The 25,184-nt window shown below is 42.5% G+C and overlaps 1 protein-coding gene across 3 annotated transcripts in view; it reads right to left on the bottom strand.

Moving 5' to 3' along the window:
* Nucleotides 1-25,184, bottom strand: part of LOC121641522 (collagen alpha-6(VI) chain-like) — a 100,076-nt gene that overhangs the window by 24,834 nt on the left and 50,058 nt on the right. For all 3 annotated transcript variants that reach the window (XM_041987704.1, XM_041987705.1, XM_041987706.1), the window contains 14 exons: nt 23,631-23,709; nt 23,409-23,554; nt 21,474-21,566; nt 20,806-20,859; nt 16,100-16,171; nt 16,000-16,026; nt 15,873-15,917; nt 15,020-15,073; nt 13,405-13,467; nt 11,416-11,481; nt 11,148-11,201; nt 10,325-10,360; nt 10,185-10,247; nt 9,999-10,061 (listed from right to left, as the gene is read on the bottom strand). In XM_041987704.1, the coding sequence (XP_041843638.1) occupies nt 9,999-10,061; nt 10,185-10,247; nt 10,325-10,360; nt 11,148-11,201; nt 11,416-11,481; nt 13,405-13,467; nt 15,020-15,073; nt 15,873-15,917; nt 16,000-16,026; nt 16,100-16,171; nt 20,806-20,859; nt 21,474-21,566; nt 23,409-23,554; nt 23,631-23,709 (915 nt within the window). The remainder of the gene's footprint in view (nt 1-9,998; nt 10,062-10,184; nt 10,248-10,324; nt 10,361-11,147; nt 11,202-11,415; nt 11,482-13,404; nt 13,468-15,019; nt 15,074-15,872; nt 15,918-15,999; nt 16,027-16,099; nt 16,172-20,805; nt 20,860-21,473; nt 21,567-23,408; nt 23,555-23,630; nt 23,710-25,184) is intronic.

Raw genomic sequence — 25,184 nt, 5'->3', positions numbered from 1 at the left:
ATAAACCAGTCTGTAACAGCTTTTAATCCCAGTATAAACCAGTCTGTAGCAGCTTTTAATCCCAGTATAAACCAGTGTGTAGCAGCTTTTAATCCCAGTATAAACCAGTCTGTAGCAGCTTTTAATCCCAGTATAAACCAGTCTGCAGCAGCGTTTAATCCCAGTATAAATCAGTCTGTAGCAGCTTTTAATCCCAGTATAAACCAGTCTGTAACAGCTTTTAATCCCAGTATAAACCAGTCTGTAGCAGCTTTTAATCCCAGTATAAACCAGTCTTTAGCAGCTTTTAATCGCAGTATAAACCAGTCTGTAGCAGCTTTTAATCCCAGTATAAACCAGTCTGCAGCAGCGTTTAATCCCAGTATAAACCAGTCTGTAACAGTTTTAATCCCAGTATGAACCAGTCTGTAACAGCTTTTAATCCCAGTATAAACCAGTCTGTAACAGCTTTTAATCCCAGTATAAACCAGTCTGTAACAGCTTTTAATCCCAGTATGAACCAGTCTGTAACAGCTTTTAATCCCAGTATAAACCAGTCTTTAGCAGCTTTTAATCGCAGTATAAACCAGTCTGTAACAGTTTTAATCCCAGTATGAACCAGTCTGTAACAGCTTTTAATCCCAGTATAAACCAGTCTTTAGCAGCTTTTAATCCCAGTATAAACCAGTCTGTAGCAGCTTTTAATCCCAGTATAAACCAGTCTGCAGCAGCGTTTAATCCCAGTATAAACCAGTCTGTAACAGCTTTTAATCCCAGTATAAACCAGTCTGTAACAGTTTTAATCCCAGTATAAACCAGTCTTTTGCAGGTTTTAATCCCAGTATGAACCAGTCTGTAACAGCTTTTAATCCCAGTATAAACCAGTGTGAAGCAGCTTTTAATCCCAGTATAAACCAGTCTGTAACAGCTTTTAATCCCAGTATGAACCAGTCTGTAACAGCTTTTAATCCCAGTATAAACCAGTCTGCAGCAGCGTTTAATCCCAGTGTAAATCAGTCTGTAGCAGCTTTTAATCCCAGTATAAACCAGTGTGAAGCAGCTTTTAATCCCAGTATGAACCAGTCTGTAACAGCTTTTAAGCCCAGTATAAACCAGCCTGTAACAGCTTTTAATCCCAGTATAAACCAGTCTGTAGCAGCTTTTAATCCCAGTATAAACCAGTCTGTAGCAGCTTTTAATCCCAGTATAAACCAGTGTGAAGCAGCTTTTAATCCCAGTATGAACCAGTCTGTAACAGCTTTTAATCCCAGTATAAACCAGTCTGTAGCAGCTTTTAATCCCAGTATAAACCAGTGTGAAGCAGCTTTTAATCCCAGTATGAACCAGTCTGTAACAGCTTTTAATCCCAGTATAAACCAGTCTGTAACAGTTTTAATCCCAGTATAAACCAGTCTTTTGCAGCTTTTAATCCCAGTATAAATCAGTCTGTAGCAGCTTTTAATCCCAGTATAAACCAGTGTGAAGCAGCTTTTAATCCCAGTATAAACCAGTCTGTAACAGCTTTTAATCCCAGTATGAACCAGTCTGTAACAGCTTTTAATCCCAGTATAAACCAGTCTGCAGCAGCGTTTAATCCCAGTATAAATCAGTCTGTAGCAGCTTTTAATCCCAGTATAAACCAGTGTGAAGCAGCTTTTAATCCCAGTATGAACCAGTCTGTAACAGCTTTTAATCCCAGTATAAACCAGTGTGAAGCAGCTTTTAATCCCAGTATGAACCAGTCTGTAACAGCTTTTAATCCCAGTATAAACCAGTCTGTAGCAGCTTTTAATCCCAGTATAAACCAGTCTGTAACAGCTTTTAATCCCAGTATAAACCAGTCCGTAACAGCTTTTAATCCCAGTATAAACCAGTCTGTAGCAGCTTTTAATCCCAGTATAAACCAGTCTGTAGCAGCTTTTAATCCCAGTATAAACCAGTCTGTAGCATCTTTTAATCCCAGTATAAACCAGTCTGTAACAGCTTTTAATCCCTGTATAAACCAGTCTGTAACAGCTTTTAATCCCAGTATAAACCAGTCTGTAGCAGCTTTTAATCCCAGTATAAACCAGTCTGTAGCAGCTTTTAATCCCAGTATAAACCAGTGTGTAGCAGCTTTTAATCCCAGTATAAACCAGTCTGTAGCAGCTTTTAATCCCAGTATAAACCAGTCTTTTGCAGCGTTTAATCCCAGTATAAATCAGTCTGTAGCAGCTTTTAATCCCAGTATAAACCAGTCTGTAGCAGCTTTTAATCCCAGTATAAACCAGTCTGTAGCAGCTTTTAATCCCAGTATAAACCAGTCTGTAACAGCTTTTAATCCCAGTATAAACCAGTCTGTAACAGTTTTAATCCCAGTATGAACCAGTCTGTAACAGCTTTTAATCCCAGTATAAACCAGTCTTTAGCAGCTTTTAATCGCAGTATAAACCAGTCTGTAGCAGCTTTTAATCCCAGTATAAACCAGTCTGCAGCAGCGTTTAATCCCAGTATAAACCAGTCTGTAACAGCTTTTAATCCCAGTATAAACCAGTCTGTAACAGTTTTAATCCCAGTATAAACCAGTCTTTAGCAGCTTTTAATCCCAGTATGAACCAGTCTGTAACAGCTTTTAATCCCCGTATAAACCAGTCTGCAGCAGCGTTTAATCCCAGTATAAATCAGTCTGTAGCAGCTTTTAATCCCAGTATAAACCAGTGTGAAGCAGCTTTTAATCCCAGTATAAAACCAGTCTGTAACAGCTTTTAATTCCAGTATAAACCAGTCTGTAGCAGCTTTTAATCCCAGTATAAACCAGTCTGTAGCAGCGTTTAATCCCAGTATAAATCAGTCTGTAGCAGCTTTTAATCCCAGTATAAACCAGTGTGAAGCAGCTTTTAATCCCAGTATAAACCAGTGTGAAGCAGCGTTTAATCCCAGTATAAACCAGTCTGTAACAGCTTTTAATCCCAGTATGAACCAGTCTGTAACAGCTTTTAATCCCAGTATAAACCAGTCTGCAGCAGCATTTAATCCCAGTATAAATCAGTCTGTAGCAGCTTTTAATCCCAGTATAAACCAGTGTGAAGCAGCTTTTAATCCCAGTATGAACCAGTCTGTAACAGCTTTTAATCCCAGTATAAACCAGTCTGTAGCAGCTTTTAATCCCAGTATAAACCAGTCTGTAGCAGCGTTTAATCCCAGTATAAATCAGTCTGTAGCAGCTTTTAATCCCAGTATAAACCAGTGTGAAGCAGCTTTTAATCCCAGTATGAACCAGTCTGTAACAGCTTTTAATCCCAGTATAAACCAGTCTGTAGCAGCTTTTAATCCCAGTATAAACCAGTCTGTAACAGCTTTTAATCCCAGTATAAACCAGTCTGTAGCAGCTTTTAATCCCAGTATAAACCAGTGTGTAGTAGCTTTTAATCCCAGTGTAAACCAGTGTGTAGCAGCTTTTAATCCCAGTGTAAACCAGTCTGTAGCAGCTTTTAATCCCAGTATAAACCAGTCTGTAGCAGCTTTTAATCCCAGTATAAACCAGTGTGTAGCAGCTTTTAATCCCAGTATAAACCAGTCTGTAGCATCTTTTAATCCCTGTATAAACCAGTCTGTAACAGCTTTTAATCCCTGTATAAACCAGTCTGTAACAGCTCTTAATCCCAGTATAAACCAGTCTGTAGCAGCTTTTAATCCCAGTATAAACCAGTCTGTAGCAGCTTTTAATCCCAGTATAAACCAGTCTGTAGCAGCTTTTAATCCCAGTATAAACCAGTCTGTAGCAGCTTTTAATCCCAGTATAAACCAGTCTGTAGCAGCTTTTAATCCCAGTATAAACCAGTGTGCAGCAGCTTTTAATCCCAGTATAAACCAGTCTGTAGTAGCTTTTAATCCCAGTATAAACCAGTCTGCAGCAGCGTTTAATCCCAGTATAAATCAGTCTGTAGCAGCTTTTAATCCCAGTATAAACCAGTCTGTAACAGCTTTTAATCCCAGTATAAACCAGTCTGTAACAGTTTTAATCCCAGTATGAACCAGTCTGTAACAGCTTTTAATCCCAGTATAAACCAGTCTTTAGCAGCTTTTAATCGCAGTATAAACCAGTCTGTAGCAGCTTTTAATCCCAGTATAAACCAGTCTGCAGCAGCGTTTAATCCCAGTATAAACCAGTCTGTAACAGCTTTTAATCCCAGTATAAACCAGTCTGTAACAGTTTTAATCCCAGTATAAACCAGTCTTTAGCAGCTTTTAATCCCAGTATGAACCAGTCTGTAACAGCTTTTAATCCCAGTATAAACCAGTCTGCCGCAGCGTTTAATCCCAGTATAAATCAGTCTGTAGCAGCTTTTAATCCCATTATAAACCAGTGTGAAGCAGCTTTTAATCCCAGTATGAACCAGTCTGTAACAGCTTTTAATTCCAGTATAAACCAGTCTGTAGCAGCTTTTAATCCCAGTATAAACCAGTCTGTAGCAGCGTTTAATCCCAGTATAAATCAGTCTGTAGCAGCTTTTAATCCCACTATAAACCAGTGTGAAGCAGCTTTTAATCCCAGTATGAACCAGTCTGTAACAGCTTTTAATCCCAGTATAAACCAGTCTTTAGCAGCTTTTAATCGCAGTATAAACCAGTCTGTAGCAGCTTTTAATCCCAGTATAAACCAGTCTGTAGCAGCTTTTAATCCCAGTATAAACCAGTGTGTAACAGCTTTTAATCCCAGTATAAACCAGTCTGTAGCAGCTTTTAATCCCAGTATAAACCAGTGTGTAGCAGCTTTTAATCCCAGTGTAAACCAGTCTGTAGCAGCTTTTAATCCCAGTATAAACCAGTCTGTAGCAGCTTTTAATCCCAGTATAAACCAGTCTGTAGCAGCTTTTAATCCCAGTATAAACCAGTGTGTAGCAGCTTTTAATCCCAGTGTAAACCAGTCTGTAGCAGCTTTTAATCCCAGTATAAACCAGTCTGTAGCAGCTTTTAATCCCAGTATAAACCAGTGTGTAGCAGCTTTTAATCCCAGTGTAAACCAGTCTGTAGCAGCTTTTAATCCCAGTATAAACCAGTCTGTAGCAGCTTTTAATCCCAGTATAAACCAGTCTGTAGCAGCTTTTAATCCCAGTATAAACCAGTGTGTAGTAGCTTTTAATCCCAGTATAAACCAGTGTGTAGCAGCTTTTAATCCCAGTGTAAACCAGTCTGTAGCAGCTTTTAATCCCAGTATAAACCAGTCTGTAGCAGCTTTTATTCCCAGTGTAAACCAGTGTGTAGCAGCTTTTAATCCCAGTGTAAACCAGTCTGTAGCAGCTTTTAATCCCAGTATAAACCAGTCTGTAGCAGCTTTTAATCCCAGTATAAACCAGTCTGTAGCAGCTTTTAATCCCAGTATGAACCAGTCTGTAACAGCTTTTAATCCCAGTATAAACCAGTGTGTAACAGCTTTTAATCCCAGTATAAACCAGTCTGTAGCAGCTTTTAATCCCAGTATAAACCAGTGTGTAGCAGCTTTTAATCCCAGTATAAACCAGTCTGTAGCAGCTTTTAATCCCAGTATAAACCAGTCTGTAGCAGCTTTTAATCCCAGTATAAACCAGTGTGTAGCAGCTTTTAATCCCAGTGTAAACCAGTCTGTAGCAGCTTTTAATCCCAGTATAAACCAGTGTGTAGCAGCTTTTAATCCCAGTATAAACCAGTGTGTAGCAGCTTTTAATCCCAGTGTAAACCAGTCTGTAGCATCTTTTAATCCCAGTGTAAACCAGTGTGTAACAGCTTTTAATCCCAGTATAAACCAGTGTGTAGCAGCTTTTAATCCCAGTGTAAACCAGTCTGTAGCATCTTTTAATCCCAGTATGAACCAGTCTGTAACAGCTTTTAATCCCAGTGTAAACCAGTCTGTAGCATCTTTTAATCCCAGTATAAACCAGTGTGTAGCAGCTTTTAATCCCAGTGTAAACCAGTCTGTAGCAGCTTTTAATCCCAGTATAAACCAGTCTGTAGCATCTTTTAATCCCAGTGTAAACCAGTCTGTAACAGCTTTTAATCCCAGTGTAAACCAGTCTGTAGCATCTTTTAATCCCAGTGTAAACCAGTCTGTAACAGCTTTTAATCCCAGTGTAAACCAGTCTGTAGCAGCTTTTAATCCCAGTATAAACCAGTCTGTAGCATCTTTTAATCCCAGTATAAACCAGTGTGTAGCAGCTTTTAATCCCAGTATAAACCAGTGTGTAGCAGCTTTTAATCCCAGTATAAACCAGTCTGTACCAGCTTTTAATCCCAGTATAAACCAGTGTGTAGCAGCTGTCAGATTGGGAGGTAAATGATGTAAAATGAATGTATGAATAGATGTAGCAGCATAAAGGTCGACCAGAAGAAGAAAACAGAATTTATTACTAACAGAACTTTGTAGAAATAACACACAGACCAACAGTGACCAAACCTTTTCTCATCTTATTGTTCTCTGTCCAGTTTTAAAGGTTAAACATTTGTTTAAAAGAATTAAATTAAAATTAATAGATGAAAATAAATAATAAATCAATTTTATAAAATAAAAAAATGCATTTTAAATTTTAATTAAAAAAATGAATAAAACTAAATGAGTAAAAACAAAATGAAATTCGATAAAATAAACATTAAATAAAAATTAAGTAAATTAAAATTGTTTGTAGCAAAGCATATTTCATGATGTGGTTGGAAATATAATCTCTAATCTTTTTATTTATCTTTTATTTTTTACCTGTACGTCTACGGCTGCTGTCTATCTTTGTCAGGCTTCCTTCAGAAAAGCTGCCTCACCTAACTGGGATTTTCTGGTTAAAAAAGTTAAAGAAGAAGATAAAGACGGATCATCTTTCCTCCCACATCCAGAGTCTGGACTCGGAGCTGATGGGTCCCAGATGTCGGCAGATTTATGACACAATAATTACAGGCGCCAAATGTGAAACCACAACATCAGACGGCGTCTTCAGGATGATGAAGATGTGATGACCTACAGGTCTCCAGAGCCCAGAGGAGGACTGTGTGTGGAAAGAAGGATTTTCTGTTGCATCACTAACTAAAATAAAACCTTCTGCAGCTCTGAACCAGCAGGAGGCCCCACAGCAGCCTCACGCCTCCATGGTTCTGTTCGGTTCCTTCAGGGTTCCTCATGAAGTCGTAGCAAGGGAGAGCGAGCCAAGGATTTAACGAAGAGGTGAACGAATGAATGGATTTATTAACAGTTACATCAATAACCACTGGCAGGGAAATTCTTAGATCCAGGCTCTCCTAACAATACTAAAAAGAATATAAACCACAATTAAAATAGTTGAACACAAAAAGCAAGAATAATAAAACAAGTTATACAGTAAAATATCTTACAAGCAATAAAAAGATGTTGTTATTTAATCGTTGCTGCTGACAGCATTTAGAAGTCTTATGTTCTGCGGTATGAAGCTGTCCCTGAGCCGGTGGGACGGGCTTGAATGCTGCCAAACATTTGGCCAGACAGTAGCAGATAAAACAGTTTGTAACTGGGGTGGCTGGGGTCCGTCATGATTTTGGTGGCCTTCCTCCTCCACCGCTGGGTGTAGAGGTCCTCCATGGACAACAGGACCGTCCTGGTGATGTGCTGAGCAGCTTTCACCACCCTCTGTAGAGCCTTGTGGTGGAGGACGGAGCAGCTGCTGTACCAGGCGGTGATGCAGCCAGTCAGGATGCTCTCTATGGTGCAGCTATAAAAGCTGCAGAGGATCCTTTTGTCCATGTTGAGCCTCCGTAGCCTGCGGAGGAAGAAGAGCTCTGTCTGGCTGACTTTATAATAAGGTCAGTGTGATGAGTCCAGGTGAAGTCCTCACTGATGTGAACCCCAAGAATCTGAAGCTTTGACTCTTTCCACTGTAGCCCCGTTGATGGAAAGGGGGGCGTGTTCCTCCCTCTGCCTCCTCCTGAAGTCCACAATCAGTTCCTTAGTTTTGTTGACGTTAAGATGGAGGTTGTTGTCCTGGCACCAAGATGTCAGGCCTCTGACCTCCTCTCTGTAGGCCGTCTCGTCATTACCGTTGATCAGGCCAATGACGTCGTATCGTCAGCAAATTTAACGATGGTATTGGAGATGTGGGTGGCTACGCAATCATGCGTGAACAAGGAATACAGCAGAGGACTGAGCACACAACCCTGGGGGGGCCGGTGTTCAGAGTCAGGGTGGAGGAGGTGGTGCCAACCATCCACACCGCCTGTGGTCTGCCTGTCAAGAAGTTCAGGATCCAGTCCCAGAGGACACTGTTGAGCCCGAGGTCTCTGAGCTTGGTGAGAAGTTTGGAGGACACAATGGTGTTAAACGCTGAGCTGTAGACAATAAACAGCATCTCACATGTGTGTCCCTCTGGTCCAGATGGGAAAGGGCAGTGTGGAGGGCATCTTCATTGACCTGTTGGGCCTGTAGGCAAACTGAAGTGGGTCTAATGAGTCCGGGATGGAGGAAGTAATGAATGATTTAACTAACCGCTCAAAGCACTTCATGATGGTGGAAGTGAGGGCTTCTGGGTGGTAGTCATTCAGACAAGGATTTTGGTTTTCTTGGGGACAGAGACAGTGATGATCTTCTTGAAGCATGTGGGGACTACAGACTGAAGCAGTGACATATTGAAAATGTCTGAAAAGATGAAAAGATGTCTGCCAGCTGGTCTGCCGGGGACGCTGTCAGGTCCAGTAGCCTTATGTGTGTCTATCCTTTTTAAAGTTCTGCACACGTCTGTCCTGGATATCAGGTGGGCAGTGGTCCTCCTGAGCCTTTTGTACCTCTGTATCTGTAGAGGTGCTCTCATAGCGACAGAAAAGGTGTTCAGAGCTTCAGACAGAAATACAGACATCACCTCAGTACTGCTGGTCTTCTTTTTGTAGAGTTTTTAATCCGGCCCACATGCTCCTGGTGTTGGAGCCCTTGTAATAAGACTACTTTGTCCCTGAACTGGAGCGCGTACCTGGACTTCCTGTACTTCTCCAAGTCACCTGAGTTATAGGCGTCTGTCTGTGCTTTAAGTTTAGCACGGACTTCCTGGTTAACCCAGGGCTTCTGATTTGGAAATGTCCACACAGTAATCCTCGGTATGATGTCATCGATGCATTTCCTGATGTAACCAATGACCGCGTCCGTGTATGTGTTCATGTAAGTATCCTTAAACACACCCACTCCGTCGCGCTGAAGCAGAGCTGAGTCTGATTGGACGGAGCACTGCTGAATGGAATAAAGGAGAGCGAGGAAGGACCTTATACGTGTTTGTGTGAGGGGTGTAAACATGACCGAGTGTGTTCTTGCCAGCGTAGAACAGCTGATGTGTTGGTGGTATCTCGGCAGGACTTTCCTCAGGTTGGTGCTGCTACAATAAACGCCGCCTCTGGCCATGAAGTCTCTGCCCTGTCGATAACTTCAATTCTTCATGGCCTCGTTGGTTTCAGCGTGTGGTGGAACATACACACTGCTGTCATGACAACCGATGTGAAACCACGCGGAAGATAATGTGAAGAGAAAAGCGTCTTGTTGGATCAGAAGGAGCTGAGTCTTAAAAGATCAACTAGTTATGAAAATCTGTCTCCATCAGCTGGTCTCTGCCAGCTGGCCAGACGAATTAAAGATCATGTGAAGAGAAAAGCTGGAGCTGGTTTCTGGTTTTACTGGTTCAGATTGTGGTTGCTAAGCAACAAAAGATGAGATGAACCGGTTTTAACCGGAGCTAATGTTTTTTCTTGTGGTTTTAGAACATTTTTACGTGATCCATCACATGTGAAGCACATCTGTTCCAAAACCATGTTTACACATGTGCGTCACATGTGTTTCATATGTGGGTCCACATGTAAAAACCCAGACTTGATCCACCTGAAAATGTTCCAACACCACGTTACCAACATGAGAAGTCCATGTGGATCCACATTTATGCCCAAGTTCAGATCCACATGTAGTTTTCCTGAATGCGGTCTGCTGGGTCCACTGCGCTTCACTCTGACTACACGCAGCTGCTGAAAGGGAAAATAAAACCTTTCTTTTTAAATGAAATGAGAGAAGACAAACTGACCTGAGCTCCAGGAAGGCCTGGAATTCCTATGGGCCCTGGTTGACCTCTGACCCCTCTGGGACCCTGCAGACATGGAGCGTTAGAACAAATTTCATCTAAAATGTTTCACTTTATTTTACATGTAAAGGATGCCAACCCCAAACAGGAAGTAGTGAAAAGCTGTCACCGCCCTGCCTGGTGACTCACCTGTGGACCTGAAGCTCCGGGGATGCCTTGCAGTCCTGGAGCACCGGGCTCTCCGGGCGAGCCCTGCAGAAACACTGAGTTCAGGATGTGTTTCCTGGTCTGGGAAGCAGCTCTGAGTGTGTTGCTGTTGGATTTCCTACCTTCACACCAGCCGTGCCTCTTCTTCCATCCGGACCCTGAACACAACACAAACATGAACTCTGGTACCAACACAGGATCCGGGTTTCAGCTCAGCTTAAGGTTTTACAATTATTCTACCTTGTCCAGGAAATCTGAACAATTTAAAAAGTAAATATGAATTTTTTGTCTTAATTTTTCAGTTTTCCCCTCTAACAGAGGCAGAAAGGGAAGTCTGTAACCATAACAACACAAACGGACAGAACTGGATCAGCTGGACCAGTTTCTGATCTTTCTGGACCATCAGCAGGACTGAGGGAGCTGCTGTAACTGTAAAACCCATAAACGCAGTCTTTTCTTGTCTGAGTCTCCATGTGAGGCTGTCCAGCTGGTTTCCGTGTTCCCTACTGGGCCCTGAATGCAGCATCTTTGGAGGAAATCGGCATGTCCACCTGAGCGTTGTGTTCCCACTGATGCCGATAAACACCTGTGAGTAATTCTGTATAGGCCTAATCCAGATGTTTTCTTTTCATCAGTTTAACAATTTAACAGCTTCCTCAATAAAAAAAAGAGATGTTTGCTAGAGGAGCCGACTGCAGTAAGAAGCACCACCAGACCTGGTTCTGATAAGTTCTGAGGGGAAAACGTGGTTAACACCCAGTCGTGGACGGGAAAATGAACTTGGTATGTCATTTTGGTGTCACCATCCTGCACTCCAACAACTAGTCCAGCCAGAAGCAAACAAAGCAGAAAACCAGCATCTGCATCTTCAGTTTCCAGCTGATTTCTTTCTAATCCTGAAACTGAACCTTTTTTTACAGACTGGCAAAAAAGATAAATTCTCACCGGGTTTCCGACGACGCCGCTCTCACCGAGACGTCCGTCCGGTCCTGCTGCACCCTGTTGATGCAAACAGCTTTAATCCAGCTGGATCTGAGCATCAGAGAGGATGGAGGTGTGAAAATAGGACAGAAACGTCTCTCTGTCCCCTTTCTGGGCTTACTGCCTGTTTTCCACTGTGGATGTGTTTTTTAACTCTGATCTTGTACCAGCACAGATTCCTGGTTGGATACAGGATGAAGATGTCTCTGTAGAGCTAGAAAAGGTCTCTTACCGGTAAACCTTGGTTTCCGGCTTCTCCTTTGGCTCCAGGTGAGGTGTTTTCAATGCCTGGTTCACCCTGAGAGACGAAACACGAAGACAAAGCCTGTATTAAACCTGTCCTGAAGTAAAAGAATCCAGCTCCAGGCACGTCAACGCTGAAAACAGCTGATTTCTAACATTTTACAGACTCGACTACAGAGATGTGAGCTGAGAATCCTGCAAAATGGAGATCTGGATCCTCAAATCCTGCAGACACGTGTTTCACAGAGCATCATTTCTACGCCTGGACGAGGAGAATCGCTTCCATCAGATCTACTACAGTATCATCAGATGCCAGAAACAAGTTCACCTTACAGACGACAGAAGCAGTGAAGATGAGGGCTGGATGATGAAGAATAACAGAAGACTCATCTTGGTTGGTTTTATATGGAGTGAAATTAGTCTCATTACATGGTTTACAGGTGTGTAAAACGTTTTATCAGGAACTTTCAAACATCTAAATAGTAAGAAAATAACTGTCCACATGAACGCATCAAACAGGAACATTTTCCCCAGATTTGAACCTCCAGCTTCACAGATGAGATCATTTCAGGTTAAAAAGACTCCGGAGCTAACAGCTTGTTAAATGTGTCAACATGCATCACCTGACGAGCACGAATCAGATTATACATGTTCATGTGGACTTCGGAGACTTTCAGCCTCATCCCAGCTCAACAAACGCTTGGTGCATTTAGGTGCAGGTAGGAAGCTGGGTCATCTGAGATTTGTTATTTCTAAGTCTAAACTTAAAGTCAGTCAGAGAACAAATAAGAGCAGCAACAATAATGATGGATGGATGGATGGATGGATGAATGATGGATGAATGATGGATGATGGATGGATGGATGGATGGATGATGGATGATGGATGGATGAATGGATAGATGGATGGACTTCATAAAATAATGTGCTAAAAGTGATAAAATGTAATAAAATAAAATGATATAAAATAAATTAAGATGCAGTTAAAAGCGAAGACAGGAAGATCCTAACAGCCTCTTTCTTTTTTCTCTTCGTCGTCCTGTCCAGCACGGTGGCGGCAGAATGATGGTCTGGCTGCTGTGTCGTGAATTTACTTTGCCAAGAGGAGCTTTATGGGTATGAGTCTCCTTTCTTTTTTTCCTTCTTTCTTTCTGTCTATCATTCATTTCTACCCTTCTGTCTTTCTCTTTCACTCTATTTTTTTCCTTCCTTCCTTCTAACCTTAAATTCTTTCTATTTCTTTCCTTCTTTCTTTCTCTCTCTCCCTCCAGCATCACGTTGGAACTGAGGCTGTTTTTCCTTCCAGGATTAAATCCCGTCTTTCTGCTTTCTGCTGGTTTTGGATGTTTTCTGTGTCCCTGCTTTGCCTAAGTGTCTCCGTCTGGATGTTCTTCATCACGGGGCTCTGAGCTTCATCACTAATATGGCATCATCACCATCACTGTTTATTTATACCAGCATGATCTTTCTTCTCTTTCTAGCCATCATAGGGTAATAAATGATTTTTTTTCTGGACAGGTCACCCGATTAAACAAATGTGGAAAATGAAGGGAAAAATCTCAGATGTCCCAGCTTTCCACCTGCACCTAAATGCAACATGTATTTATGTAAGTGCAGACTGATGAATCTGGAGACTAATTTCACTCCGTATACAACCAAAATGAGAGATTTCTTTTCTTGTTTTCTTCCTCAGAAACAAGCAAAGCAGCTTCAGAGCAGGAATAACATGAACAAAGAGAAATATTCTGTTTCCTTTCAGGATTTTCGGAGATCTGCTCTGACAGATACGCCCAGTCGCCTCCCTCCTTTTTACTGGACAGTAAATCAGGAAACATCTCATAGTTCTGTCAACCACTAATCCCATGATGCTCCACTCATGATGCAACACAGAGGTCATATTTCTCCTCCTGCTGCAGGTTTCAGCCCAACAACACCAACATGAACGCCTCCAGATTTCACCACTTAGTTCAGAAACTCACCGGATCTCCTCTCAGTCCTCGCTGTCCTGGCAGCCCCACCTCCCCTCTGATACCTGGGATACCCTGTGGGGGAAAGATCGAGCTGTCAATCAAGCAGCCAGAGGTCAGAGGTCAACGTGGTGTGATGTCCTGAGGGAACATTTCATCCTGTTTAAACCTGTTTTATTCATTTTTCTTGCATGTTTCGCTGTGCAGCTCCATCCTTCCCAGTTCTACCTGGTTGTAAACACCAGCCGGGATTACTTGGAATAAATGATCATTAAATGACTTTTTTGTTTCTTTATATTTGTGGTAAACCGTGAACATTGTCCTCTTTGATGCTGTGATTTTATTTCCTACATATTTTATACTGCGAATCCACTTTTTTTAGTGGGTTCTGTCTGTAGTCAGGAGTCCCCGCCCGGGTCTCATTTTACTCATATAATGACAATAAAAACTTTGAACTTTGTTATAAAGATGGATGCTTCGGGTAAGAGGAGAGAAAATTAATTATTAATTAGTTTTAATATTTCAAAACATAATCATCCTAGAACATTTTCACATGTAAAAACAAATTTTTCTGAAAGGCTGTGTAACCTAAAAATTTGTAAGTTATCAACTAGTCTGAACATTTATTCAAAAGACAGAAAGTCCAGGAGAAGGAACCAGGACCAGGACCAGAACCAGGACCAGAACCAGAACCAGGACAAACTGGAGGGACCGTGTATCTATGCTGGTCTGAGGAAAGAAAGTCTGGGATAATCCGGTTCACCTGCTGACATCTGGGCGGCTTGGCTCAGGGGGTAGAGCGGTCATCCTGTAGCCCAAAGGTTGCTGGTTTGATCCCGGCCAAGAGAGCTCATGTCGAGGTGTCCCTGAGCAAGACACCGAACCCCTAACTGCTCCTGATGGGTCGTGGTTGAATCAGTGTGTGAGTGTGTGTGAATGTGTGAATGGGTGACTGTGTGTGTGTGAATGGGTGAGTGTGTGTGTGAATGGGTGAGTGTGTGTGTGAATGGGTGAGTGTGTGTGTGAATGGGTGAATGTGTGTGTGAATGGGTGAATGTGTGTTAATGGGTGACTGTGTGTGTGTGAATGGGTGAATGTGTGTGTGAATGTGTGTGAATGGGTGAATGTGTGTGAATGTGACGTACATGTAAAAGCTTTATATACGTACAGATCTGACCTTTTTCATCATCATCATTTTTAGAATCCTGTTATTACAATTTGTAGTTATTTTATTTTATTTAGTAATTTTATTTTATTTAGTTATTTTATTGCTTATTTAAATTCTTATTTACATCTTTATAATAGTTTAGAGTTGTCATCTAAATAGTCTAAATAAAAACTATAATTTCATAGATATTTAGAATGTTACTATCATGATTTACTTCATTTTTAACTTTATTTTCTTTAGATTTCATACATTTTTTTAGATTTATTTATTTTTAATTGAATAATTTTATAATTTGACAGATTTTCAGAATTTTTTACATGTATTTTTTCCCATTTAACCATTGATTAAATGAAAGGATAATCAGTCATAAATTCATGATGAAAACAGACCAAATGTGTTTTTTTTTTACTTATTTTCTGAACCTGTTGAACAGACTGAGAGAAAAGTGAAGATATTTACTGGGTTTCCTGGGTTTCCTCGTTCTCCTCGAGCTCCATCTTGTCCCGTTACTCCCTGCGAACGCAGAGCCAGAGAAACATGTCAGCGCCTGAAGAATCCGTCCAATCAGCTCGTTTCCTGAACACACCCGCTCATTTCCTCCCTCGACTTTATCTGAACATCAGCGAGCGGCGCGTCTCATCCTGTCATCAGGAAGGAGGGCACTTCCTCCACATGTTGGGAGTGGAGCAGTGACTCCAGTTACTATAGCAACGGGATGGCCATCTTTTTCCGGCTCTGTAACGTTCCAACGGATCTTTGGGAAATCTTCCTGTTTTCATTCCCAGTATGACAGCAGCCATCTTGGATTGTTTATAAGATTCGTAATATGAACCTTCAAGCTGTGTCCCAATGCAGGATCTGCACACTTTGGAGTGTTAGGACTATGTAGGCTACGGAGGGTCCTATGTAGGCTGCACCCTCTGAATTCCGCTTAACGTTGGTGAAATGGGACAGTCTACCTAGCGTCTCGCAGCAACAACGTAGGACATTCAATCACATGAACCTCTGAAATGACTACATTTGCTTATGGACACGTTAGTGAACGTTAACGCCAACCACATAACCATTAAAAAAAGAACAGCCTGAGGCTCTGCTGTTTTCCAGCCGGTGGACTCTTCATTAACCCCTTAAAAATCCACGAATATCAAAGATTTCAGAATTTTAATGCCACCGTCTAACAAACGTGTTTTTTAATGTACTAAACACGATGACGTATGTAGCCGACCAATCAGTGTGCAGACACTGAAGTGGGACACAGCTTCAGACTACAGATACCTGGTGATGAAGATGACGATGAAGATTATGCTGGTACCTGTTCTCCATCGATCCCGTCCAGCCCGTCCTCTCCGTCTTCACCCTGAAACATTGGAAAATTCCTCTAATGAGACTCTAACTACATCACGTGACCCATCACATCCCAGCCAGCTGCCGCCACTCACCCTGTCTCCACGGAGACCGCGATATCCCTGTGGACACAAGCAGCCGAGTTATCTTCACATCATCAACGTGTGACAGATATCAGTGTGAGTGCTGTGCTACCTTCTGTCCTCGGAGTCCGGAACAACCCTGGATGCCGGGAGGTCCACTTGGTCCAGGTTGGCCCCTCTCGCCCTGCAACACAGGAAGTACTTCAGGTCCCTCCTTCTGTCCGACAATTTGACTCCATTTTGACTTTAGTACCTACCCACCGTCCACTTTATCAGGTCCACCTGCTCAACTTCCTGTTAACTCTTGATCTTAACCAGTCTGTATAAGCCGAGCGTTTTACTCCCACTATAAACCAGTCTGTAGAAGCTTTTGATCCCAGCATGAACCAGTCTGTAGAAGCTTTTGATCCCAGTATAAACCAGTCTCTACAAGCTTTTGATCCCAGCATGAACCAGTCTGTAGCAGCTTTTGATCCCAGCATGAACCAGTCTGTAGAAGCTTTTGATCCCAGTATAAACCAGTCTGTAGAAGCTTTTGATCCCAGTATACACCAGTCTGTAGAAGCTTTTGATCCCAGCATGAACCAGTCTGTAGAAGCTTTTGATCCCAGCATGAACCAGTCTGTAGAAGCTTTTGATCCCAGTATAAACCAGTCTGTAGCAGCTTTTGATCCCAGCATGAACCAGTCTGTAGAAGCTTTTGATCCCAGTATAAACCAGTCTGTAGAAGCTTTTGATCCCAGCATGAACCAGTCTGTAGAAGCTTTTGATCCCAGCATGAACCAGTCTGTAGAAGCTTTTGATCCCAGTATAAACCAGTCTGTAGCAGCTTTTGATCCCAGCATAAACCAGTCTGTAGAAGCTTTTGATCCCAGCATGAACCAGTCTGTAGAAGCTTTTGATCCCAGTATAAACCAGTCTGTAGAAGCTTTTGATCCCAGCATGAACCAGTCTGTAGAAGCTTTTGATCCCAGCATGAACCAGTCTGTAGCAGCTTTTGATCCCAGCATGAACCAGTCTGTAGAAGCTTTTGATCCCAGCATAAACCAGTCTGTAGAAGCTTTTGATCCCAGCATGAACCAGTCTGTAGCAGCTTTTGATCCCAGCATGAACCACTCTGTAGAAGCTTTTGATCCCAGCATAAACCAGTCTGTAGAAGCTTTTGATCCCAGCATGAACCAGTCTGTAGAAGCTTTTGATCCCAGCATGAACCAGTCTGTAGAAGCTTTTGATCCCAGCATAAACCAGTCTGTAGAAGCTTTTGATCCCAGCATGAACCAGTCTGTAGAAGCTTTTGATCCCAGCATGAACCAGTCTGTAGCAGCTTTTATTCCCAGTATAAACCAGTCTGTAGCAGCTTTTGATCCCAGCATAAACCAGTGTGTAGCATCTTTTAATCCCAGTATAAACCAGTCTGTAGCATCTTTTAATCCCAGTATAAACCAGTCTGTAGCAGCTTTTGATCCCAGCATGAACCAGTCTGTAGAAGCTTTTGATCCCAGCATAAACCAGTCTGTAGAAGCTTTTGATCCCAGCATAAACCAGTCTGTAGAAGCTTTTGATCCCAGTATAAACCAGTCTGTAGAAGCTTTTGATCCCAGCATGAACCAGTCTGTAGAAGCTTTTGATCCCAGCATGAACCAGTCTGTAGCAGCTTTTGATCCCAGCATAAACCAGTCTGTAGCAGCTTTTAATCCCAGTATAAACCAGTGTGTAGCAGCTTTTAATCCCAGTATAAACCAGTCTGTAACAGCTTTTAATCCCAGTATAAACCAGTGTGTAGCATCTTTTAATCCCAGTATAAACCAGTCTGTAGCAGCTTTTAATCCCAGTATAAACCAGTCTGTTGCAGCTTTTAATCCCAATATAAACCAGTCTGTAGCATCTTTTAATCCCAGTATAAACCAGTCTGTAGCATCTTTTAATCCCAGTATAAACCAGTCTGTAGCATCTTTTAATCCCAGTATAAACCAGTGTGTAGCAGCTTTTAATCCCAGTATAAACCAGTCTGTAACAGCTTTTAATCCCAGTATAAACCAGTGTGTAGCATCTTTTAATCCCACTATAAACCAGTCTGTAGCAGCTTTTAATCCCAGTATAAACCAGTCTGTTGCAGCTTTTAATCCCAATATAAACCAGTCTGTAGCATCTTTTAATCCCAGTATAAACCAGTCTGTAGCAGCTTTTAATCCCAGTATAAACCAGTCTGTAACAGCTTTTAATCCCAGTATAAACCAGTGTGTAGCATCTTTTAATCCCAGTATAAACCAGTCTGTAACAGCTTTTAATCCCAGTATAAACCAGTGTGTAGCATCTTTTAATCCCAGTATAAACCAGTCTGTAACAGCTTTTAATCCCAGTATAAACCAGTCTGTAGCATCTTTTAATCCCAGTATAAACCAGTGTGTAGCATCTTTTAATCCCAGTATAAACCAGTGTGTAGCATCTTTTAATCCCAGTATAAACCAGTCTGTAACAGCTTTTAATCCCAGTATAAACCAGTGTGTAGCATCTTTTAATCCCAGTATAAACCAGTGTGTAGCATCTTTTAATCCCAGTATAAACCAGTGTGTAGCAGCTTTTAATCCCAGTATAAACCAGTCTGTAACAGCTTTTAATCCCAGCATAAACCAGTGTGTAGCATCTTTTAATCCCAGTATAAACCAGTCTGTAGCATCTTTTAATCCCAGTATAAACCAGTCTGTAGCAGCTTTTAATCCCAGTATAAACCAGTCTGTAACAGCTTTTAATCCCAGTATAAACCAGTGTGTAGCATCTTTTAATCCCAGTATAAACCAGTCTGTAACAGCTTTTAATCCCAGTATAAACCAGTCTGTAACAGCTTTTAATCCCAGTATAAACCAGTCTGTAGCATCGTTTAATCCCAGTATAAACCAGTGTGTAGCATCTTTTAATCCCAGTATAAACCAGTGTGTAGCATCTTTTAATCCCAGTATAAACCAGTCTGTAACAGCTTTTAATCCCAGTATAAACCAGTGTGTAGTATCTTTTAATCCCAGTATAAACCAGTGTGTAGCATCTTTTAATCCCAGTATAAACCAGTGTGTAGCAGCTTTTAATCCCAGTATAAACCAGTCTGTAGCAGTTTTTAATCCCAGTATAAACCAGTCTGTAACAGCTTTTAATCCCAGCATAAACCAGTGTGTAGCATCTTTTAATCCCAGTATAAACCAGTGTGTAGCATCTTTTAATCCCAGTATAAACCAGTCTGTAGCAGCTTTAAATCCCAGTATAAACCAGTCTGTAGCAGCTTTTAATCCCAGTATAAACCAGTGTGTAGCATCTTTTTATCCCAGTACAAACCAGTCTGTAGCATATTTTAATCACAGTATAAACCAGTCTGTAGCAGCTTTTAATCCCAGTATAAACCAGTCTGTAACAGCTTTTAATCCCAGTATAAACCAGTGTGTAGCATCTTTTAATCCCAGTATAAACCAGTCTGTAGCAGCTTTTAATCCCAGTATAAACCAGTGTGTAGCAGCTTTTAATCCCAGTATAAACCAGTCTGTAGCAGCTTTTAATCCCAGTATAAACCAGTCTGTAGCAGCTTTTAATCCCAGTATAAACCAGTGTGTAGCAGCTTTTAATCCCAGTATAAACCAGTCTGAAACAGCTTTTAATCCCAGTATAAACCAGTGTGTAGCAGCTTTTAATCCCAGTATAAACCAGTGTGTAGCAGCTTTTAATCCCAGTATAAACCAGTCTGTAGCAGCTTTTAATCCCAGTATAAACCAGTCTGTAGCAGCTTTTAATCCCAGTATAAACCAGTCTGTAGCAGCTTTTAATCCCAGTATAAACCAGTGTGTAGCAGCTTTTAATCCCAGTATAAACCAGTGTGTAGCAGCTTTTAATCCCAGTATAAACCAGTCTGTAGCAGCTTTTAATCCCAGTATAAACCAGTCTGTAGCAGCTTTTAATCCCAGTATAAACCAGTCTGTAGCAGCTTTTAATCCCAGTATAAACCAGTCTGTAGCAGCTGAAGATGAGCAAGGCCCCTTAATCCCCCGACTGCTCCCTGGGAGCTGGAATCTGGCAGCCCACTGCTCTTAGCAACTAGGATGGGTTAAATATAGAGAAAGAGTTTCCCAGCTGGGATTAATAAAGTATTATATTAAATAAATAAATAAATTTATTTTTTGGATTGTAAACCTCCTGCCTGGATGGGATAGAAATGCCCGAAAAGCCGTAGATCACCTCAACGGGAAGCTTCCTATCACAGTTTACTCCACAGAGCTACACACTACCGCTCCTGCTGGTGGAAGAGATAGACCTGATGGATTGTTGCTGACCATGTCCATCCCTTTATGACCACAGTGGAGCATCTTCTGATGCTACTTCCAGCAGGATAATGCACCATGTCACAAAGCTCAGATCATCTCCACCTGCTTTCTAGAACATGACGATGAGTTCACTGGACTCCAACGGCCTCCACAGCCACCAGATCTCAGTCCAGTAGAGCAGCTTTGGGATGTGGTGGAACGGGAGATTCTCATCATGGATGCAGCCGACAAACCTGCAGCAACTGTGTGATGCTGTCATGTTAATATGGAGAAAACCTCTGAGGAAGGTTTCCACCACCTGCTTCATCTATCACACCAGGATTAAAAAGGGCCGACCCGGTACTAGAAGGTGGACCCGATGAAGAGGACGACCCGGTACTAGAAGGTGGACCCGATGAAGAGGACGACCCGGTACTGGAAGGTGGACCCGATGAAGAGGACGGTGGGTTTATGAAAATAAAAATCTTGGTGGAAAAGTTGACTATCATCACATTTGAACGGGTTAAGGGTAACTTACAGAAATGCCTTGCTCTCCAGGGAAACCAGGATGACCCTTCTGTCCGAGGACACCCTGATAATAAAAGCAGACACAGATTCAGTGGCAGAAAAATCACCTCAACCTGCTTCCTTTAGGTTCTGGCCAAAAATCTGACTGGACTCCCATGTATGGACAACTGGATCCTAATATCCATGATGAACTGACCTTTACTGGGATAAACTCAGATGTCCAACTGCAAGTGAACGCAGCTCATAATGTACTATGAGAACATATTAGCTTCCTGGTGTCTGGTGGATTGAAGATTGTATTTGATTCTACTCGTTTTCTTTTTATTATTTGTCCTGCTCTTATTTTGTTTTTATTCCATTGGCTGATTGGCTGAAGGCAGGAAACATTTGAGGCCGTGGTGGAGAGGAGGACTGCAGACCGTTATCTATCATGCAACCCAGACCAGCGGAGCTCCTTCTGCAGGAGACTCAACCAGCTCCGCTAGCTGAGATCTTTCCTCCCACAGGCCAAAGCTCTGTGTAGCAGCTCTTCTCTGTCAGACAGAAACTGCAGACCCACTACTGGGTAACTCTGCTTCTTACTTTTATTTCTTTATTCATGTATCACCACACTTTTAGATATTAAATCCCATATTTTCTTGTTATTGATAACGTTAACCATGTCTGGGTTCCCCTCACCTTTGGTCCCGGTTGGCCTCGCGAACCTCGTAAACCTTCGTGTCCTGAACATTTGCACGCGACTTTGCAGCACTCTCTGTCCGACACCGTGTCCTGCAGAGAGACGAGAGGACATAATAACACAATGCACCTTTAATCCTAACCCTTTTCTTTTTCTGTTTTTTAGAGGATAACAGCATGCTAACAGCATGCTAACATTGTGCTAACATTGTGCTTAAACTATACTAACAGTGATCACCTTCAGCTGTTAAATCATTCCTAAATAACTGAACATATTTCATGTTTGACCTAAAACATACTTTCAGTCTGATTTGAGGATCATTTGGACCATTTGGGGAACATAAGCACCATTGTTCTGATTTATCAGTTTTTATAGCAGCTGATTGTGACATTATTTCAGTCCTTATGAGGATCGATTGGACTTTAAAACTGTCCTCAATTCAGAGGTCGGGACACCACTGCTCAGAGTTTTCTGATCTTCTTTAAATAAAATTTCAGTTTCTTATTGGTAGCTTTGTGTGATGTTCCAGAGATGACCTACATCTCTGAGACTGGACTTCTGGGAGGATACTGAATCACTGCGTTGCCATGTGGTCTCAGAGATTAGTCCCGGGTGGGGTTTGTTCCGAGTTTAGCTGAAGGTAATTGCTGTTCAGCCACAGGAAGATAATTAACTTAAATGGTCAGAACAGCTGAACATCATTGGCAGAAAGATGGAGGAAAACATCACCGAGCTGCTGACTTATCTGACCTAAAGAAGGAACAGAATTAAAACCAGATCTCTGCAGCAGAGAAGTCTAATCTGACCTGCGAGGTTTCAGAGAAAACATGGTGCTGCAGTTTCTGTTCAGATTACAGGCTCCTGGACCGGTTCTGCTCTGGTTCCCACGGAGCGATGTGGTCCTTCACTGTTGATGTTGGACTTTGTGTGTTTGGCCCAGATGTGAAATTGTTAGCTAAATGTTTTCAGTGAAAACTAAACATGATGATCTGCAGGATAATTTCATCCTCGTTCTCTTGGCTCCTGTTAAACTGTTCTTCATTAAAATTAAAATGAGAACATTAACTGAAAGTCCTATTTAAAGAGAACCTCATAATCATTTTTATTCATTCTTCTAGTTTAGCTTTAATCCATCATAACTCAGATTGATGAAGAGCTTTGTGCTAGGGAGAGGTGTATTTTCATTGGTTCCTGGAAAGACATGAACGCCCGATAACAGGTGGAGATGTGGGAAGTAAAACACCAGTTGAGGCAGAAAACATCTAGAGAGATAACACACACGTCCCATTTTTACTTGAGGATGAGCTGCTGATGGTTTTTCTGTTTTCTGTTAGCTAGCAGCTCAGCGTGAAGCTGGGGGGAGAAGCTGGCTGGGGTGGGCAGGTGGTGGCGCTCAGGTATTAGTATTAGCCATTGCTAGCCGGTTTACAGCTGCTATCTACCTTTAAAGAGGAGGTCAGGAGGGTGAGCAGCTGATCAGGAAACTGGCCTGAATGCTGCCTCACTTTGGTTGTGTCCAGGTGGAAGGTGGCAGGTACCTGCTCATCCAGCAGGACCCAGCCCTGCTTTTAAAATAGTTCTGGTGGATGATGTTCATGCTCTGCCTGGAGAATCATACATAGAAATCCAGGAAACATGATGTGATGGTAGCTCATCCCTTCTGCATAGACATACTAAAACATGAGTATTTCTTTTTTTTAGCTTCAGGCAACATTTAAGGAGGTCATAGATGGTTTTAATGCTAAAGATAGAAAAAACAAAGAAAAACTCTTAACTTGAATCCAAATTAAATCAGCCTATAATTTATCAGATTTCCTGATTAGGAATGATGTGTGACCTGGAAAACTGAGTCTTCGTAGCAACAGATGTTCCTTATTTCTCCATGAGATGGTGTGAACAGTGAGGCTGCTTTTCCTGCAGCAGGAAGGACTTACGATCTGTTTGAGGATGGTGCTGCCGACACTCTGCATGCCGATGCTCAAAGGAAGATTGTAGCCGAACCCTCGACCAAACTCCACCATCTGCAGCTGGGCGGTGTCGCGCGCCCCCTCCAGGGCCACGATCAGCAGAGCGCTGATCCCTGCACAGGAAACATTCACATCATCTCCTATCTCTGAGCGGCTGTGTCTGCTGGTGTAGCGCTAAACGATGTTTACCAGACTTTCGCAGGAGCTCCGACTCCTGCTCCAGCTTCATCACATCTTCATCGAGTCCGTCCGAGAAGATCACCAGCACCTGCAAGACAGGGATGCTTACATGCTAGATTGCTTTTACAAATAAAAAAGTGGACTTTTTACCTGACTGATACCTGGATCCGTCCAGAAAACACAGCTACACCAGCTGCCCGTTCTGTCAATGCAGAATTTACCCAAACACCTCGCTCAGCTGGACGAGGAGGTGTTGGAAACTTCCGGCCGGTCCCACTGCTTCCATTCATGTCTAAACTACTAGAGCATGCCGTCTTCAGTCAGGTCTCACAGTTCCTCCAAGACAACAACCTGTTAGATCCATATCAATCTGGCTATAGGCAAGGCCGCTCTACTGAACCTGCTCTCCTGCCAGTTACTGATTCCCTACGGGTTGCCAGATCCACTGGTCAATCCTCAGTCCTTATACTGCTGGACCTGTCTGCTGCCTTTGACACGGTCAACCATCATATACTGTTCTCCACACTCTCGGAGCTTGGCATCTCAGAATCTGTCCTCTCGTGGTTTATGTCCTACCTCACAGGGAGATCATTCAGAGTATCTTGGTGAGGGGGCGTGTCCAGATCACATGACCTGACAACAGGGGTGCCTCAGGGCTCGGTGCTTGGCCCTTTTCTCTTTTCACTAGACACCTCCTCACTCGGTGCATCATTAGCTCTCATGGTTTCTCCTACCACTGCTATGCAGATGACACTCAGCTTTTCCTTTCTTTCCCACCTGACGACACAACGTCTCAATGTGAATATCAGCATGTTGCTGATATCTCCGCATGGATGAAGGATCGCCACCTTCAGCTAAATCTGTCCAAGACCGAGCTTATTGTCCTTCCAGCCAATCCTTCCTTACCGCCACAGATAAGCGTGCAGCTTGACTCCATCACGCTTGTACCTACGTCTTCTAGCAGGAATCTTGGTGTCATGGTAGACAACCAGCTGACCTTTAAGGACCATGTTGTCTCGGTTACTCGATCTTGTCGATTTGCTCTCTACAACATCAGGAGGATCAGACCCTACCTGACTGAACACACGGCCCAGCTCCTGGTCCAGGCTCTGGTCATTTCACGCATTGACTACTGCAACTCCTTACTGGCTGGCCTGCCTGCATGCTCAGTTAAACCTCTGCAGATGATCCAGAACGCAGCAGCACGTCTGGTCTTCAACCAGCCCAAAAGAGCTCATGTCACTCCGCTGCTAATCGCTCTCCACTGGCTTCCAGTTGCAGCACATCAGATTCAAAGCTCTGCTTCTGGCTTACAAAACAATAACCCAAACGGCTCCGGTCTACCTTCACTCCTTAATCCAGAGCTACACTCCCTCTCCACAGTTACGCTCTGCCAGTGAAAGACGCCTAGTGCTCCCACCACAAGGTGGCGCCACATCAGTAGCTAGACTCTTCTCCTCTGTTGTTCCCCGGTGGTGGAACCATCTACCAAACTCCATCCGATCCGCAGAGTCCTTATCCACTTTTAAAAGCAAGCTAAAGACTCAGTTGTTTAAGGAGCAT

The sequence above is a fragment of the Melanotaenia boesemani genome, chromosome 6, assembly GCF_017639745.1.
Source record: "Melanotaenia boesemani isolate fMelBoe1 chromosome 6, fMelBoe1.pri, whole genome shotgun sequence".
NCBI classification, from domain to species: Eukaryota; Metazoa; Chordata; class Actinopteri; order Atheriniformes; family Melanotaeniidae; genus Melanotaenia; species Melanotaenia boesemani.
The sequence above is the reverse complement of the archived record's forward strand: the minus strand, read 5'-3'. Positions and strand labels throughout refer to the sequence as shown.